This window comes from Rattus norvegicus, chromosome 19, assembly GCF_036323735.1.
Source record: "Rattus norvegicus strain BN/NHsdMcwi chromosome 19, GRCr8, whole genome shotgun sequence".
NCBI classification, from domain to species: Eukaryota; Metazoa; Chordata; class Mammalia; order Rodentia; family Muridae; genus Rattus; species Rattus norvegicus.
Genome location: NC_086037.1, coordinates 32,212,624 through 32,231,307, shown reverse-complemented (window position 1 = coordinate 32,231,307; position 18,684 = coordinate 32,212,624). Strand labels below are relative to the sequence as shown.

Genomic DNA, 18,684 nt, shown 5'->3' with positions numbered 1-18,684 from the left:
GCGGCAAACCCCTTTAGTCCCAGCACTCGGGCAGCATCCCCTGCAAAGTTCAAGGCCAGGTTGGCCTAGAGAATGAGTTCTAGGACAGCCAGGGCTATTGCACAGAAAAATTCTGTCTAGAAAAAGACAGAGACACACACACACACACACACACACAGAGAGAGAGAGAGAGAGAGAGAGAGGGAGAGAGAGAGAGAGAGAGAGAGAGAGAGAATATTAGCCTAATTAAATGAAGTAGTAAAAGAAGTTTAAAAAAATTATTTTTATCACAATTTACTATGTGGAATCGGAACTGCCCAACAAGATCCAGGTAACACCATATTCATGCATATTAAATGATGCCTGTGTCATTATGGATATGTGAAGTGCATGTATTACTTTAGCTTAGGTAAGTAGCTCCCAGCTGCCTGTAACTTGAGCTGCAGCAGATCAGATGTGTCTGGTCCTGGTAGGTACCTGCCCTCATGGATGTGGACCTATACAAAAAGAGCCACCGTTAAAAATGACTCATTTTAACATACTGAGCAGATTCGTTTCTCTTTCCAAACTCAGTGTCTTTTTCTATACTGTGTGACTAGTATTGGCACTAACCATGTAAAATTATGTTCTTTATTGACAACCTTGCTGTGAAAGAAAATACCCACTTATAATAGTAATAGTTTAATATCTAGCAAGAAATGCACCAGTACGGTAAACTATATCTGTGAGGCTAACTTCAGGACAGACAGACAGACACACGTAGAGGAGGAGGAGGAGGAGGGGCAGGGGCAGGGGCAGGGGCAGGGGCAGGGGCAGGGGCAGGGGCAGGGGCAGGAGGGAAATTGAAGAATGCACCAGATGACAGGAGACCTGGGAGCTTCTAGAATTGACATGGGGTGGTTCGCATGGCCATCTCACCCGTGGCTGAAAGCTCACAGATGTCTGCTTCAGCAGTTGCGTCTCTGCACTAACTCCTGCCGACTGAAGTAAGGGGCTTCTCTGCCCTGGCACAGTGATGCATAGTTCTGACTCCAGCACTCAGGAAAGAGGAGTTCTGTGAGTTCCAGGAAAGTGAGGGCTACATAGAGAGACCCCGTCTCAAAAACTGACGGAAGCAGCAGCAGCTTCTCTGTCCAAGGTTGAGAGCATCAGGAATGTGTGGATATAAATACAGAGTAATTATTCTTGGTTCGTTAGGGGAAGCAAGTAAAACTACTTTTCTATTCATCTCTCCCATGGAGAGAAGGTAAGAAAGCAAGTGACAGCAAGCGCTGGAGAGCTTGTGCAGCATTACTGTTGGTAGGAGGGTCAACTGGTCTGACGGCACTGTGGAAAGAAAGCTCATGAAAACAACACAACAAAACTAGTTAGAACAGTCACGTGACCCAGCTCTCCTCCTCCTGGGCGTATACTCACAAGACTCCCACCACAGAGACATTGTTGTGACCATGTGGTCTTAAGTCACACCTTCTGTATTTCACCATGAAACTTGATGCTAGTTGTGCGGTTTACACAAATGTCCTACTTAGCAAATTGTAGGCTACTCCCTTCTACTTTTAATTGCTATACCATGAGTAATCATATCATGAGGGTTACTAATTTGAGTATTTATTTTCTTTTATCACTTGATAGGATATAAAGCTTTTATGAGGCTCTTCACAAGCTGTACTATGTGAATTCATTTTCAGATAGTGAATTAGGCTTGCAGGCTGGAGAGGTGGCTTAGTGCTTAAGAGCACTGGCCGCTCTTTCAGAGGACCTGAGTAGAGTTCCCAGCACCCACTTGGTGGCTGAACACGATCCTGAACTCCAGTCCTTTGGTTTCCAACACCCTGTTCTGGCCAGGTATGTACAGACATGAATGCAAACAAAACACCCATATTTATAAAATAAATCTATTAAATTTAAAAACAAAACCCAAACAAAATAAACAAAGTTCTAAAAAGAAAGAGGTGTATCTGTCCTTTCTATTGAGAAACAGACAGACAGACAGACAGAGATTAGGCTTGCTTTCTTAAACTCTATCCTACTTGCTCAGTCTCTTTCCCTGTCCCTCTTCTTTCTGTTTCCTTCTATTAACTGCTAATTTTTGGTTGAGAGTAATTTGTGTCTCCTGTTGACTTTTGGTCTGTAATTTGTTGTATTTTGGTTTTGATCTGTGATTTTAATTCATTAATTGTAACTTCACTTTTCTGTGGTTTTAATTTGGATGACGTATTAGTAAACAATGCAATTAATTAGAAAATACTTTTTAACCTCTAGCAGGAGTTAGCTGGAGACTTTCTCCCATATCTTACAGCAAAGGAGATAAATATGTTTTGCTTTTAATAAGTAATATCAACAAAGTAGGTTAAAAATTAATGACAGTGTTTTTATAATCTACCTTCAGTGAAATGTTTATGTTTGTATTAAACTTGTTTTTATGAAATACTGTGTGTTGCAAAAAATAAGTACCTCAGTGAACCATGTTTTCTCCCCCTTCCCACTTCTGAATTATAAAGTACAACAAAACCATCAACCACTGTCTACATTGCTTCCCGCACTCGCTCCTTTTGTGTCTTTCTGAGATGGGGTTACTCACTGTGGTCCACCTGTCCCTTGGAACTCATTATGCAGGCCAGGCTGGCTTCAGAACTCCTAGACTTTGTCTCCTGAGTGTTGTGATTAGGGGCATGTATCACCACCCAGACTAAGCAATCAGCCCTCCTCCTCTTGTTAAGATTTATTTTTAATTATGTGCATGAGTGTGGATGCCTGTGGAGACCAGAGGTACTGGATCTCCTGGATAGAGTTACAGATGATTGTAGCCACCTGGTGCGCATGATGACATGGAACTCAGGTTCTCAGGAAGAACACAACTTGCCCTTAATCATCTCTCCAACCCCCTCAAACTTTTCAAGAAGAGTTTATTTATCTATATAAATATTATGTCTATACATGTATACCTGCATGTCAGTAACAGGGATCAAATTCCATTACAGATGGTTGGGAGCCACCATGTGGTTACTGGGATTTGAACTCAGGACTTCTGGAATAGCAACCAATGCTCTCAACTGCTGAGCCGTCTTTTCTCAACTGCTCCTCACCACACACTCACCTCATTTTTAAGGTCTTATCAGTTGAAGGATAAATTGCTGATTGAATCCTCCTGTTGCCAGTTATCCTAGTTTACAGTATCCTTTCTACCTAGCCAGGAAAAATATAATTTATTTCACAACTTTGAAAAATATTTTGTCTGTTAAAAACCAAAAAACAAAGAACCAAAATGATTTGAATTAGATAAAAAAGGTATGATTCTGGATCAAATGTTTCTGGATAACCTCTGGCTTATCAGTCCTCGTGAGCAACTTTCCAGCCCCTTCTTTAGTCCGTTTGGGTTTTTATAAGTGAGCAGTAACTGTCATGATGTTCAGGGGGGAGACACCCAGTCCCTCAGCATCCTGTGAGTGAGTACTTTAATCCCTCACAGTGTCTCGGGACACAGACTATCAAAGTCCACTTGCAAGACTCTCTCTAGTTGTTATGCCTTTCTTATGGTCTTCTCCCTGTGAACACTTCTGTCCCTTCCTTTCTCCTGAAGAAGACAACCTGAGCCCTCACTTGTTTATACTCACTCCTTTCTCACAGGTATACGCTTGCTTCCTGCTTCGTTCTTTCTCTTCTCTTGTGCATGCTATATATTATACTTCTATAATCAGGACATTTGTGCAAGGGCGTCCGCTCATGTGTGCATGTTTGTGTGGTGAGCATTCAGGCTCACGTTTCTTTTATTTTGTTTTGTGTTTCTCTTTGTGAGACTGTCCAGGAACTCATTCTGTAGACCAGGCTGGCCTTGAACTCACAGCGATCCACCTGCCCCTACCTTCTAAGTGCTGGGATTAAAGGCATGTATCACCACTGCCCAGCTCTTTTCTTTTTTGTTTAAAGATTTATTATTATTATTATTATTTCTATTATTAGTACTATTATTTTGTTCATATGGGTGTTTTGCCTTAATGTATGTCTGTGTACTGATGTGTGCCTGGTATTTGCCAACATTGGATTCCTCCAAACTGGAGTTACAGATGGTTTTGAGCTACCATATGGATGCTGGGATTCAAACTCAGGTCCTCTTGAAGAGTAGAGAGTGGGTTGCTGGATTATCTCTCCAGCCCCTGGATAATATAATTTCATTTTAGTTTGCAGTAAATAAATAAAACTAATGAGAGCTGCTAGCTAGGTGAAATTAATCCTGTTCTGTGTCTACCTGTTAAAGTACCTTTTGAAAGTCAAATTTTATTGAGACAATTTATATATAATAAAATGTATCCATTTTAGTATAACTTATTAAGATCTGATAATTCCAGATCTGGAATTAATAAGATCTATATGTCCCATGTGTATGCAGTGCCTGTGGAGACTGGAAGAGGGCACTGGGTCCCCTGTAACTTTAGTTAAAGAGTATGTGAGCCCCCAGTCCTCTGCAAGGTCTATGCATGCTCTAACCCCACTGACTCATCTCCTTTCATGTAATAGGCAAACGCTCTGTGTATGGGAAGGACGTTCCCAAGGCCAAAGGCAGCTTTTATTCTCTCTTCCTTCCTCTTTCCTTCTTTCCCAGCTTTTCTTTCTTTCTTAAACTGTGTAGATCCAGATATTCTAGATTTCGCTACACCAGATTGGCATCAAATTTAGAGTAATCCTTTTGCTTTTGCTTTTTGCTTGATTTCTGGGCTACAGATGTATACCATTGTGCACAGTTCAAAGTAAGCTGTTTTATAAAAGCATGAGACAGAGACAGAGACAGAGACAGAGAGGGAGAGATAGAGAGAGAGAAAGAGAGAGAGAGAGAGAGAGAGAGAGAGAGAGAGAGAGAGAGAGAAGACACTGATAACAGAATAGAACCAGGGATATGGCTCAGTGATTAAAGTACTTGTTCTTTGCTCTGCAAGTGTGAGATTAGCATTCAGCCTGGAAGTTTGGTCTCAGAAGGCAGAACCAGCCTCCCTGAGCAAGCTGACTAGAAGAGTGTCTGCATAAGTGAGCACCGAACTGACTGAGAGACCCGGCCTCAGGAAGGAAACTAGGAGAGATCAGCCTGTAACTTCCACACATGCATCTAAGCCATATAAATACACATATGAAAAATGGGAGAACAAAGACTACAGCGTAATTAGTATTGTACAACGGGAATGTGTCAGAATTGCAGATGCTCCTCCTCCTCCAAAAGGGACGCCAGTCCCCACCTCCACCCCACCATTTAGATTAAAACTGGAGCACAAAGCTGCATTCCTAGCCCTTTGGGGTGTTGTTTGCTTGTTTGTTTGTGAGATTGGTCTGTTGCTCTTTAGTTTAGGTTGGGCTCTTCCTGCCTCTACTCCCTCACCGCTGAGACTTCACACTGACATCATCCGACCCTGATACCCTTTTAGTCTCTTTAATTTCAACCATTATGGTTATAATTTGTAGTTTGCAGATACACCCTGATGTTGTTACATCATTGGCCCAAACACCTGTCATGTTTACTGAGGGTTTGTTGTTAGTTGAAGTCTTTCCTGTCACATATAGAAGTCAGCGTCTCTAATATTTCAAAGACTCAAACAGCCATACGTGTCTACACAAGCATGAGTTGGAAGTGGCGATGGAAGGCTGGAATGGAGCTTAGAGAAGGCCAGCTAGTTGGCCGTGTTGTGTGACTAGGAAGTCACAACAGGATGTTGTTCTGTACATCTGTGACCTCCGCACTGGAGACTGAAGCAGAATTGTGGTTTCAGAGCCAAACTGGACTACACAGTGAGACACAGTCGTCCCCATATATTACTCAATTAAAAGCAGAAGGGTGAAAAAATAGTAGATTTAGGATGTTTCCAGATTTTAATAACTAAAGCTTCTGGTCCTGAAGTAATGGTTTGAAGGCACTGACTATTCTTCCAGAGGAGCCAGGGTCAACTCCCAGCGTCCATGTGCAAGCTCACAACTGTCTGTAACTCACGCATATATTGCACAGGCCTTGCAGGCAAAAGAAAGCTTCTATAAACATTTATGTGCCTCTTTTAAAAACTTTAATCACTCAAATAGCTGTTTGCTGGCAGTCACCTCAAGAATGTTAGACACATGAAATCTTATTGTATGGACTGTTAAAATTAGGGAGCTTGAAGTTGTATTAATGTTTCAAAATGTGAATACCTTTTGATTCTTTGACATTCTTTCATTCTTGTGAAATGCTTGCTCAAATATTTCTCCCATTTAAATTGTTTTTCACATCATTACTGTTTTGTTTCCTAGCTGTTTTGACCATAGGGCCTTGAGTAAGTGTGTGAGACTTAGCTAGACACACCAGTCTCCAGACTCCTCTATATAAGAAGCTCTATGTAATCTTAACCACGGGAATTAATTCTAGGATTTACTAATTGCTTAGTTGTTAATGTTTCAAGAGCTATTAACTGAATTATCTCACTTAAATCCATAACATATCTAGGAGGTTACATGAAACTATCAAACATTAGGTAAGATTCAAGAGATACAATCTTTTTTTTTTTTTTTTTTTTTTTTTTTGAGGTCTTTGTGTAACTTTAATTCGTGTGGCTCAGTCTCTACTCTATTGGGCCTCTTTGAGCTCGTTGCTATAGACACCATGTGTGTTCAGTGGGGCCTGGGAACTGGGCGCTCACCATTCCTCTGCATGCAAGAGATACAATCTTAATATGACTTTAGGCTACAAATAACTACAATGTTCTATGGTAAGTATAACAATAAAATTACATATAATAAAAAATAATATCTCAAAGTACGCTTTCTTTAGTTGGTGTGGAGCAGCTCTCATGCCTACCAGGCCGCACTATGTTATAGCCCTAAAATGAATTTTTCAATAGGCACTTATTAGACTAGAGCAGAGAAAGGGTACTGTTTTAGTTTGTGATTGAAAGAGCAAAATGCTAGAGAAGAAGTAACTTAGAAGAAAGGGTTATTTGGCTCACTGTTGTAGACGCTGAGAAACCAAGAGCATAGTTCTGCTCTGCCATCTGCTTAGTGGTCACCGTGGTTACATCAAAAGCTGGCAGAAGACATCACATGGTGAGACACAGCAACTTTGTCCAGGAGAGCTGGCTTCTGTATGACATGGCCCCTCTCCTGATACTCACAAATTAACAAGTAGAGGTCTATAAAGGCAGCACTTACATGGGTCAGTCATTTTCCTGATATATTAGCATGTGATTTGGGGAATCATCTCCATACCACCACTCGAGAGAGGGTTTCTTTGTGTAGCCCTGGTCGTCCTGGAACTCACCATGTAGACTAGGTCGGCCTCCAATTTTTAGGCAAGCTCTATACACTGAAAATGTATTTCCAGCCTACCTCGTGCATTTCTACTTTAACATTCATTTCTTGTTCCTAATCCTTAGCAACCACTAATCTGTCAATCAATCTATGGCAGTTTTGCCACTTCAACAGTGTTGTACAAGCTGAGTGGTGGCACACACCTTTGACCTCAGCACCAGGAAGCAGAAGCAGGCAGGTCTATGTGAGTTTGAGGCCAGTCTGGTCTGCAGAGTTAGTTCCAGGACAGCCAGAGTTACACAGAGAAACCCCGTCTTGAAAAACCAAGAGGAAGAAAAGAATGTTGTACAAATGAAGTTATGTAGTATGTACTTTTATAACTAGGTCAATCAGTTCTCAACCAGGACAGTAGTGCTCCTTAAGGAGGAAGAGGAGGAGGAGCAGGACAAGGAGGGGCTCCTCAGTTAGCACAGTTCTAGGACTGCCTTTGCTTCTGGCACCCCGTAAGCTTGGGACAGTGGTTGGTGGTAGTTCCTGGAGCTACACTGACTTCAGAAACTCAACAAAAGCTGTTTTGTGATTACAATTATCACAGTGTTATTACAGAGGAAGGCATCGCATCAAAGCTCATCTAAGGAGGAGGTGGGGCGGACTGAAGTTCCATACATAAAGGTTCAAACTTTCTGGATGGATTCCGGTCTGAGCTCTGAGATATGACAACACATATGGAAGACTCCTCATAAGCCTCAATGCTGTAGCACATAACTCGTTAGTTACTTATTTACCTACTTGGCCTCAGCATTAAGATCGATAGATCCTAGGTAACCCAAATCCTTCCATCTAAATCACATAGTTTTGATGGCCAACTCTACCTCAGAATCCAAGATTTCTAACTCCTGATCTGAAGAGAGGCCCTCCTTTTAAGTAAAACATAAATTACTCCTGGAAATCAAGGACAGAGCCAAATTGATTGTATTGAGACATTCTACTGTAACCATGCTGTTTGAGAACCCTGATGTTTCTCCTCTACCTTCCAATTGCTTATATTATAGCCCTACGTACACAACAAAGCCAGATCTCTTACACACATTGTGTGACTCACAATCTCATTTAAGGGTTGAAAATGTATAGCCTTTGACAAGTTGATTCACCTCATCCACTCACTCTTTTACCACATATCTTGCATTGAATGTGGTATGTGTTGCTCCAAGTGCATAGAACACAGTTTTCCAAAGAGCTTTCTTTCCTGATGTAAGTTTTAAGCTTTCCCCTTTGGTTCTGTAGTTCTCCTCTAGCCAAATTTCCGACTAATAAAGAACAAAGTTTCCTCAGTTGAGTTGCACTGCAGCCTTCCTACTTCTAGTTTGTGCTCCTACTGCAGTGATGGGTACCATGTCCAGAAGCAGCTTGGGAAGGGAAAGGGTTATTTGGCCTCCACTTCTACTTCACTGTTTGTCATCAAAGGAAGTCAGGACAGGAACTCAAACAGCTCAGGAGCCTGGAGGCAGGAGCTGTGCAAAGTCCATGGAGAGGTGCTGCTTACTGGCTTGATTTTCAGAACCTGCATATCTTGTTCTCTTATAGAACCAGGACCACCAGCCCAGGGATGGCACCACCCACAATGGGCTGGGCCTTCCCCCATCAATCACTCATTAAGAAAATGCCTTACAGCTATGGTTTTCAACCTTCCTAATGCTGCGACCCTTTAATACAATTCCTCATGTTGTGGTGACCCCAAACCGTAAAATTATTTCATTGCCACTTCATAACTGTAGTTTTCTACCATTATGAATCATAATATAAATATCTTATAATCAGACTATCTAATATGTGGTCCCCAAGGGGGTTGAAGCCCACAGAGTGAGAACTGCTGCTCAGAGGCTTGCGTATAGCCCAATTTTATGGATGCATTTTTTCAATTGAAGTTCCCTCCTCTCAGACAACTACAACTTGTGTCAGGTTGACATAAAAATAGCTAGTACACCACTAAATGAAATGAATGCATTCAGTAACCTCTTATAATAAGTTTTCAAAACTTTTTGGACTATTATTAATATTTACTTCTGAACATATTCAATAAATGCTTGTGAACATGTAGAAAAGGTCATGAGAGAGATGGCAGGATTGCATCAGGGACTGGGGTGATGGATCAGGAGGTTAGAGCCTTCGGTGTCTAAGTAGGAGAGCTGAGTTCCTATCCTCAGCACGCACATTGTCTCCTTATAGCTTAGTGTGACCGTTACCTGTAACCCCAACAGAAACAAGCTTGGTGGGGCTTACTGGCTGTCAGCTTTGCTTAAAATGATGAGCTAACGTTCTATTTTAAGGTAGTAAAGGGCGAGAATGATAGAGGACAGACAGCAGACATCTCCCTCTAACCTCTACAGATACACGCGTGCACACATAAAAGATACCACCGATGTCTGACAAAACACCCATCCATTTTGTTCATAAAGAATGCTAGTTACTGTCTTATGAGAGGACAACTCATACTTAAAAATCACTGCCTTACCCAGGCAAGCCATGGAGGATAATGACGATGACCCATCAAGGAAAGGAGATCATCCAAGCTCTCACGAGGTGGAGGCAGGCAAATCTCTGAGTTCAAGGTTAGCTTGGTCTACAGAGGCAATACAGAAAAACCCTTTCTTGAGAAACCACTATCAGGCTGGCCTTGAACTCCCTGGGATCCACCTGCTTCTGCTCTAGGGTGCTGGGATTAAAGGTGTATACCACTACACCCAATTTACTTATTCTTTTTTTTATATATATGTTTGTGTGAGTACCTGTAGGGTTACAGGTTCTGCATCTGCTTCGCCTTGGGGCTCGGCTTCTGGGGTAACTGCACTGTTGCCAGGCGGGTTGGCCATAGGGCAGCCCTAGGATTCCACTCCGGGGATGGAGAAGCACAAGTCTTATGCGGGAGACAGCCAGAGCTGGCTGGGGGATCCCTGGGTCTGTGAAGAGGCCGGGGCCATCTGGTTCTCATGCTCTTGGACATGGAAGCTGTGGAAGAGCTGAGAATGGAGTGGAGGCCCGAAGGCTGGCTCTAACCCTGGGCTGGGGGAGGAAAAGGGAGCTCTGGCTGGTCCTGCAGGGAGAGTCCTTGGCTTGAGCTTGACTTGGTGGCAGCCATGACTAGGAACACAGAAAGGCCTTCTATGGGAAATTCATGGCTCCCTATGGCAGATCGCAATGAAAAGAGGCAGTTCATGGTTTAAAAGCATTTATTGTCATGGCAGAAAGTGGACGAGGAAAACTGTACCCCCTTTCTCAGGGTGGGCCTGAGATTAAATACCTTTTGCAGGAAGAAGTGTCTGGGAAGGAAAGTTTATTGGCTAAGCCCTCCAAGCCTTTAGGTATCTCATTAAAATGGAGATCTGTCTTGAGCCTACTGACCACATCCTCTACACATGGAGGGGCTTGGGGCGTTGCCCTTATGTGATTGATAGCCACAAATCTATGGGGGCCTGCAGCTAGTGACAGGGACCTGATGCCAGGGAATCAAGGCAAAGCGCCTACCATCCTTGCAGGGTTTCCGGGACTTCATGCCTTAGCTCAACCAGGGACAAAGCTACCTTTCACGGTCCCACAAATTATGTATGTGTATGGTTTGTGGGAGGTGCCCATGGAAGACTAAAGAGGCTGTTGGGTATTGGATTTTCTGGAACTGGAGTTGCAGACAATTGTGAGCCATGAGTTTACTGGTAACCAAACCCAGGACCTCTACAAGAACACCAAGCACTTTTTTTTGTTTGTTTGTTTTTGTTTTTTAAGGCAGGGTCACTCTGTGTAGCCCTTGCTATCCTAGAACTTGATCTATAGACCTCAAACTCCAAGATCCTTCTGCCTCTCAGCCTCCTGAGTTCTGGGATTAAAGGCCTACACCACTCTCACATGGGTACAATGTGGACTCGGCCTCAGGGCATTATTATTATACAGAGAGTAACTTCTTGTGTTAAGGAAAGGTTAATGAAGTCAGAATTTTTTAATTTATTGTTTTCAGCAAGTAATGAACTTGACAAGGTCTTGTGATTTGATTATTGATTATTGATTTGTCTTATTTGATTTGTTATACATATTCTTCATTGGACACATGTACAAAGGATAGAAACTATATGAGATACCAATGGTAACATATAGGGTGAGATACATATTGTTTTATATTTGCATAGCTTTCTTGTCAATGAAAAATTGTAGGATTTTGGTATTGCAGAAGCTATATATACTGCTTTCTCAGCCTATTCTCTTCTCTTCCTCCTTCTTTTGCTCCTTCGTGCCTGCCTGCCTACCTCCCCTCCTTCTTCTATCCTTACAAGTCCTTCGCCTCAGTCTCTAAGAATCGGCCTTACTGTGCATCATCTGCAAGGCCGGAACTTACTACGTAGGCCAGGCTGGCTACAAACCTCCCTTTCGTGCCTTCACCTCCATGTGCTGAGGTTATAGCAGTGCCAGCATCCTCGCTTCCTATCGTTCTGAAATAGTTTACTGATCTTCGATTTCCTCTGCATAAGATCGAGACATATTTATCATAGCACATATCACTTGGTTTAACATTGTTTATTATTCTTCTATATGTGCCTAACTTTCTGGCCATGATGAACAATTTGTTATTTTAGAATATAACTTAAAGTTTAATTATGCTGTCATTTCATGAGTACACAAAAGTCAAGTATCAGGCCAGCCTTAGCAGCCCCCTTTCACTAGTATCATTTTATAGTCTTGTTCAGTCAGACTTTTAAATTTCTCAGTTGCTTAAAATGTATACTCAAGTTTGACTTGCTCATATCAGTAGATAGTGTCCATCCACTCAATGCATTTGGTGGACAACTTTAAAAATTTCTCTTATTTCTTTTAACTTTTATCCTTCATATATTTCTCTTCCAAATTCCAGAATGTACTGATTCCTCTCAATTTTACCAGTGCATTTGTCATGTTCTTTCCCCTTGATTTTTCTTTCCTAAAGTTGGGCAAAACATTAGTGTCTTTTATAAACACAACTTTTAAGATGACTTGCTTGAACTGTCACATTGATAATTAAAATAAAAACACTACTTCAAAGAGCATTACCATATTACTGTAAACTCAACGTTCTAACCCTAGCGAGAAACAAAAGTCATTGTTAGTTACTAGGAAACCGGGATACTTCGATCACAGGATGCAAACTTAGTATTTGAACTTATCAATATGACAGTTCACAGGCATGAAGAGAGGGAAGTGAAGTGATTGCTCTAGATAAAAACTGAAAATAAATCAACACAAAACGTAGGAAAATATTTGACATAAGTCTAATTTTTTTCCTTGTTTAAAAGCAATCTTAGCTGGGTATGGGAGTGTGGCACATACCTATAATTCCAGGTCTGATGATGTCTTGGGCCCTAGGTAAGGCCAGCCTTGACTAAAAACGAAGGTGAAGATGTCAGCTTACTGTCAACAACTAAAATATCTTACATTTTGCTAACAAGTTATTATGGAATATTTGTTCTATATATTTACCTTTTGTGGCTGGAGAAATTAATTTATTTGTTCTGTCTTTCATAATTTCGCTGGGGATTGAGCCAAGTACATGAAGTAGAGTAAGCAAGGACCATGCCACAGACCTACAGAAAAGCTGCAGTGTGTTCTCCAAGCTTCACCTTGTCCCAGGGAGTGAAAGTCGCAGATCCCATGTCCATATCCCCACATGACATTTTCCTACATGACCCCAGTGTAGCAAATGGGCAGTCAGTACAACAAAAGCTTCGAGGGAGGGAAACAGACTAAAATTAAAGTCCTGGATTCCAGTAGTAGAAAACTGCTTGATCACACAGTATTCTACTGATAAGATTGATTGTTAAGCAGTTATAATGTTTCAGTAAGGTACTGGAAACTGCTGAGAAGCTTGTCAGAAAAGTTAGATGGTTTGGGAATTGTCCATAATCTGTGACAAGAGCACTAAGGGGAATAGGGGAGGAAAGACAACAGCAGGGCTTCCACTGTGTGTGTGTCTGCGCACACACAGAGTTGCTCATGCCAGTTAGGGTTTGAGCCGTGTCCCCAGGGTCAACCCAGACTACTCTTTGTTTCAGGGTCTAGCTCTAGTCTCCAGATCTTAGTGCTCACCATTTGAAACTCAGCATGAAAAGAATTCCATACTTTCTCTACTAGGTCTCCCATTTCTTTTACCTTCTCTGCTGCTAAACCTTGGTCCAGGAAGCAGCTTCTGACTCTTCTTACAGCTCAACCATACTCCATCCTTACCTCATGGTCTCTGCATCTTTGCAAGGGCAGAAGAAAGAGCTTAAAAAATCTACCGTAGCTTTATTATCACTAACCTGATATTTTGAGAAAACGGCTCACTTTTATTTGTATGTAAGTTGATTCCTAAAATTACTATGATTGAATTATATCCCACACAGCATAGCTAAAAGCCCGGTCTCTTTAAAGATTATCTTGTTTTCTATTCTATGTCCCCCTATTTAGTAGCAATTAGATCTTTATTTTTTTATTTGGTGTGTATGAGTATATTACCTGCATGTATGTGTGTGTATACTGTATACATTCCTAGTGCCCAGAGGCCAGAAGTGGACATCAGTCTTGGAACTGGAACTACAGGCTATTGTGAACTGCTGGAAACTAAGTCAGGGTCCTTTGGAAGAGTGGCCAGTGAATGCTAGTACTCTTAAGTACTGAGTCATCTCTCTAGCTCCCCTCAGTGGGACCCTTCTTTCACGCAAGTGTCCTTATCTATAAAGTAATAATTAGCAGCAGTCCAGAGTCTAATCAGATCAGTCTTAAGTGTCAACTGGGTCGATACATGTGAGCTATTAGGAATTGGGAGAATAGTCCTTGATGCCAAACAGTAAGTGTCTTAGCTTATAGCAACATTTTAGTAGTTGTTTGTCTTATGTCCCTCTGTCCTTCTGTAACTACAGCAGTGTCTATCCTTGTCAGTTTGCCACCCTCCATCTCTTTGTTAATGTTATTACTGATTTTTCCTTCTGGATTAAATGAGTTAATATCCACAAATACTTAAAGCAGTGCCTGGCACTAACTAATTGATTACTAAGTGAGACCGAGAGTCCTCTGCCTGACTCCTTACTGTGCTGTCCAGATTGATCCCTCCAGTACTGTTCGGAGAATCCCATTTCTCTTGTAACCTTCAGTTTTCCCAAAAGGAACAATGATAAAACGTCGTTCTCATACCAGTATCAGATGACGTTCAGGGAACAGCTATAAAGGAGGCGTTAATAAAAGATAACATCTGGGCAGTGGTGGTACACACACCTTTGAGTCCAACACTTGGTAAGCAGAAGCAGGCGGGTCTCTGCGTTTGAAGCCAGCAGCCTGAGCCACAGAGCGAGTTCCAAGACAGCCAGGGCTGCCCAGAGAAACCTGCCTTGAAAAAATAAAACAAAACAACAAAATATAAATGTGGCTTTTGAAATAGTGAAGTTTTAACTATTTAAAGATATTGCTTACTAAAATAGTCTCATATATATGTGTATGTGTGTGTATATTTATATTAGCAATGATCAAATTCAAGAGTCAGGTGTGGTGGCACATGCCTCTAATCTCAGACACTTTAAGGCAGAGGCAGGTGGATTTTTGTTAGTTCCAGGACAGCAGAAGCTGACCCTGTCTCAAACAGACAAAGAAACAAAGAAACAAACAAAAAACCAAATTAAGGTGAATTTATTTATTTTCTACATGACATAAATTTAAATTTCATCTGTCATAGGTTTAAAACAAAGCATGAAGGGTAAAGGCCAAAGAGGTTGAGATTTTGCTGGAAAATCACTGTGTTCATGGAGATAATAAAAACAGTTTGATTTCTCAATTCAAAAAAGTAACAGTTGTTTGGTTCTTGCTGCCTTTAGCTGTGGAAAGAGACTTAATTCTGAACTAGTCACTTGTTAAGTGGTCATTTGCATGACCTGCTCTTTAACCCTTTGTTCATTGGCAGGTACTTTTAGTTCAAATGTTATATTATAATTTTGTGAAGAAACTTATTTTCCTCTGTAAAAACTTCACCGGATTTAAAAAAAAATACTCAGCCACATACAGCCATTTCTCCACTGTTTTAGTTCCCAGACGATTTTTTAAAAACCCACACTTTCATTGGGTACTTTAAAAGCCCGAGTGTAGGAAGTGGCAGGTTGAGAGTTAACGCCTTCGGAGGAAAGACCAGTCCACTGGGGGTTAAACTGCAGAGTCTAATGGAATAATAACTGGTAGCACCATCTGCTGGCCTACTTCCGCAGAAGGAGTCAGTATTTTTAACGACATCTCTAATATTCATGCTGATGCGTTTTGATGCTTTGTGCATTCGTTTCTTTCTGTGCTTTGTTGGCTATCTGCTTACAGCTACTGAGGAAACAGCTTGTAGGAGGGCTTGCAGCCCTTATCATAGCTAAAGAGGATGAACAGCAGACATAAACTTGCCAAGGCAGGAATGTGTTGATAAATCAAAATGTGTGTTTGTGGACGGCTGTGCATCTCTGGGTTGCAGCTTGCTAAATAGGCCATTTAGGAGTCTTCTTTCAAAGCTTTTTCCTTGAGCACTGCCTGAGGTGGCGAAAAAGCAGAGGGCAAGCCTTTGTCTGACGCCAAAAATGTCTTCAGTGAAGAGGCCAAGAGGAAGGGTAAGTGAAGCCTGAATGAGTGGGAGGAGGAGGGGTTCTTTGGGCTAAAAGGCTAATGGGATTGAATAACCCTCCTCGTTACTGGCTGCTGCTGCAGGAGTCGCACGCATCGCCATCTTGAGCCTGGTGCTGTTTTCTCAGCCGGGGCTGTTTGTTGTCGTCTGTAGGCCTTAAGGTGGCATTTTAGAGACCCTGTCTAAGCCTTGCTTCGGTCCCCAGCGCTGTGACACTGCTCTGACACCTTGATGAGGCAGGTATAGAAAAGACACCCAGTAGAGCACACTGGAGTCGGCATGAAAATGTGCTTGGAAATGCCTGGGTTTCTTCTGTGCTGTAGCCCCAGGCGTGTTTACGGGTAAGGACACAACAAACCGGGCTAAGCCTAGGTGGGTGAATGCCTGTCTGCAGAGGAAATTCTTTAAAAATGCTCTTAGTCTGTTTCCTGTGAGATTGCTAAAATATTGATAATTGTAATATAAAACCGTAAAACTTGTTTCTTTCTAAAATAGCTTGAGTGAAATTATAATAAAGACAAAAATCCATGTTTAACTCTTTCATGGGAAAGCTAAAACTTTCTTTGATTTTGGGTATGAGGAGGCCGGTTTCCTAAGTAGCTAGCGATGCTGCTGTGTTAGAGCAATTCCTGTTCTCTTCCTCATCTTAAGACAGGATTTTCTTTTTCTAAGTTACAATAGCTATCTTTTAATTTAATTATAGTTTAGAGGTTTGGAGGAAAGATGAAAGAAAAGATGTTCATCCTAAATGTAAATAATAGTTATAGGACAAAATCTGCAATAGCTGTACTTCTGTGGTAAAATCTGAAACCTAAGAATGCATTCGGAACATTCGGAACATCAACCAATCTGTCTCTCACTAACCTTTATTTGCAAGTGAGTAACTGAGTGCACTCTGTCCTAACTTCCAGATGAACAGTGCCTCACTTCACCTTTGTTTGCAGCACTCACATAATGGCTTATGCCATTTTACTGCTGCTTAATTTAAAATTCCAGCTATTATGTCAGTTTTTAAAAATATACTTTGGTATATTCTATTTATAATGTTCCTTTTCTCCAGCCTCCATCTTCCAAGAAGAGTGATGGCTCTGGGACATACAGTAGGCTGCAGAATACCCAGGTGAGGGTCATGTCTGAGAAGAAGCCAAGAAAGAAGGCAGAATCGGAAAGCAAGCAAGAAAAGGCTAATCGTATAATATCGGAGGCCATAGCCAGAGCCAAGGAGCGAGGGGAGCGCAATATTCCACGAGTGATGAGCCCTGAGAACTTCCCTAGCTCTTCAGTCGATGGGAAGGAAGAAAAGAGAGCGCAGAGGGTGAAGTCTAAGCCAAAAGACAGAGACAACAGAAAACCAAAAGCGTGTTCGAAGTTGAAAGAGAAGACAAAAATTGGGTAAGTTGATTATTAATTAAACGTAATGTTTTCTGGTTCCTGCTGAGGTCCAACTGTCTTCTGCTGTTGGTTGGAGTGTGGACCCCATGAGGAGACTTGTACATTGCTGTCTGCCGTGTTCATTTTATTTCCATTTTCAGTGAATTATGTAATATTGTATGGTCCCCAAATAGTACTTTTCTCTTAACATAGTGTTTTGTGTGTTTATATTAATAAAACAGAATATGCATGGGAGAGGACTAAAATATCCATATTTTTGTGACAGTTCCGTAGTCACTTTCCTTAAAGATACATTTGAGATTTTTCCAATATTTCTTTACTTCGCAGTAGCATTGTAACTCACATGGGATCTAGCAGTTTAAAACATGATACAGTGTCTTTTCTCAGAAGACCCAACTGCTCAAAACTCTGACCTGTTGGTAGGGAATTAAAATAGGCATTCGCAGATTTACTTCTGTAATGAAGGCGCCAGGTGGTAATGCTTTGGGAGAACCCTAAGAGCAAAGAAGTGCTCGCCTGCCCTTTTTTCTGTTGAATCTTATTATTAGACTTTTTGTAGTGCTAGGGATCAAAATCCTAGACTTGGTGATTTGTCATAAGTTTTACAACCAAGGCCTTATACATGCTGGACAAGCACCCTCAGTGCCAGAGCCAATTCTGTGTATTTTAATTTGACCGCATGTTTTCACAATGTAACTTATGCAGTTTTATATGGAAAGCTAAACGTAATGTAAGGCTGTCAGCTCTCACACTTGTTCTCACAGGACTAGTCATTGTTGGAAGCTTTCTGTAGAATTTACGTAAGCTAACGTGAGATCTTTGTTGTTCACACACACAGAAGAGTGAGCGGCCCTCTGACAGGAGACTTTGCTCACGTCATCACTGTATAGTTACCAGCACATCAAACTCTTTATTTTCATTCCAATGTAGTCAAACGAACGCAGTCTGTCCGGATCAACATCAATAAATAATTATTATTGGTAGTATTTGCAGACAAAGTAGAGTTCAAAGTTAAATTTCCACTCCCTTGTTTTTCTTTTTAAAAATATTGTGTTTATGTCAACCATCTTCACAGCTAGCATAGATGTGCTGATATTCTTTTTTAGATTTATTCATTTATTTTCTGTGTATGCTAAGAGTATGCATGTACAGTCAGTTGTGAGCCTCCATGCAGGCTCTGGGAACAGAGCCCAGGTCCTCTGTAAGAGAAGTGGATCATCTCTCCTCCCGTATTCATCCAGTTTTTTCATTTGTTTTTAATGAAAGTACATGATTTTCCAAAACTATATCTATTTTTCACTTAGGAAACCTATATTTCACATTAGTAGAAGTTAATATTGTTAAAATTTTCTAATTTTAACTTGTTCAGAGATATGGGCAGAGAAATGTTTTTAGAAGGACCATACTTTGAAGACAGT

General features: G+C 41.3%; 1 protein-coding gene across 12 annotated transcripts in view; it reads left to right on the top strand.

Moving 5' to 3' along the window:
• Chd9 (chromodomain helicase DNA binding protein 9) overlaps positions 1–18,684 on the top strand; it is a 223,110-nt gene that overhangs the window by 106,181 nt on the left and 98,245 nt on the right. For 10 of the 12 annotated variants that reach the window (XM_063278586.1, XM_039098055.2, XM_039098060.2 and 7 more), the window contains exon 3: positions 16,935–17,266. In XM_063278586.1, coding sequence (XP_063134656.1) covers positions 16,935–17,266 — 332 coding nt within the window. Of the gene's footprint in view, positions 1–1,667; positions 1,825–2,960; positions 15,861–16,934; positions 17,267–18,684 lie in introns of all 12 variants that reach the window. The other 2 variants (XM_039098064.2, XM_039098063.2) reach the window with 1 other exon arrangement.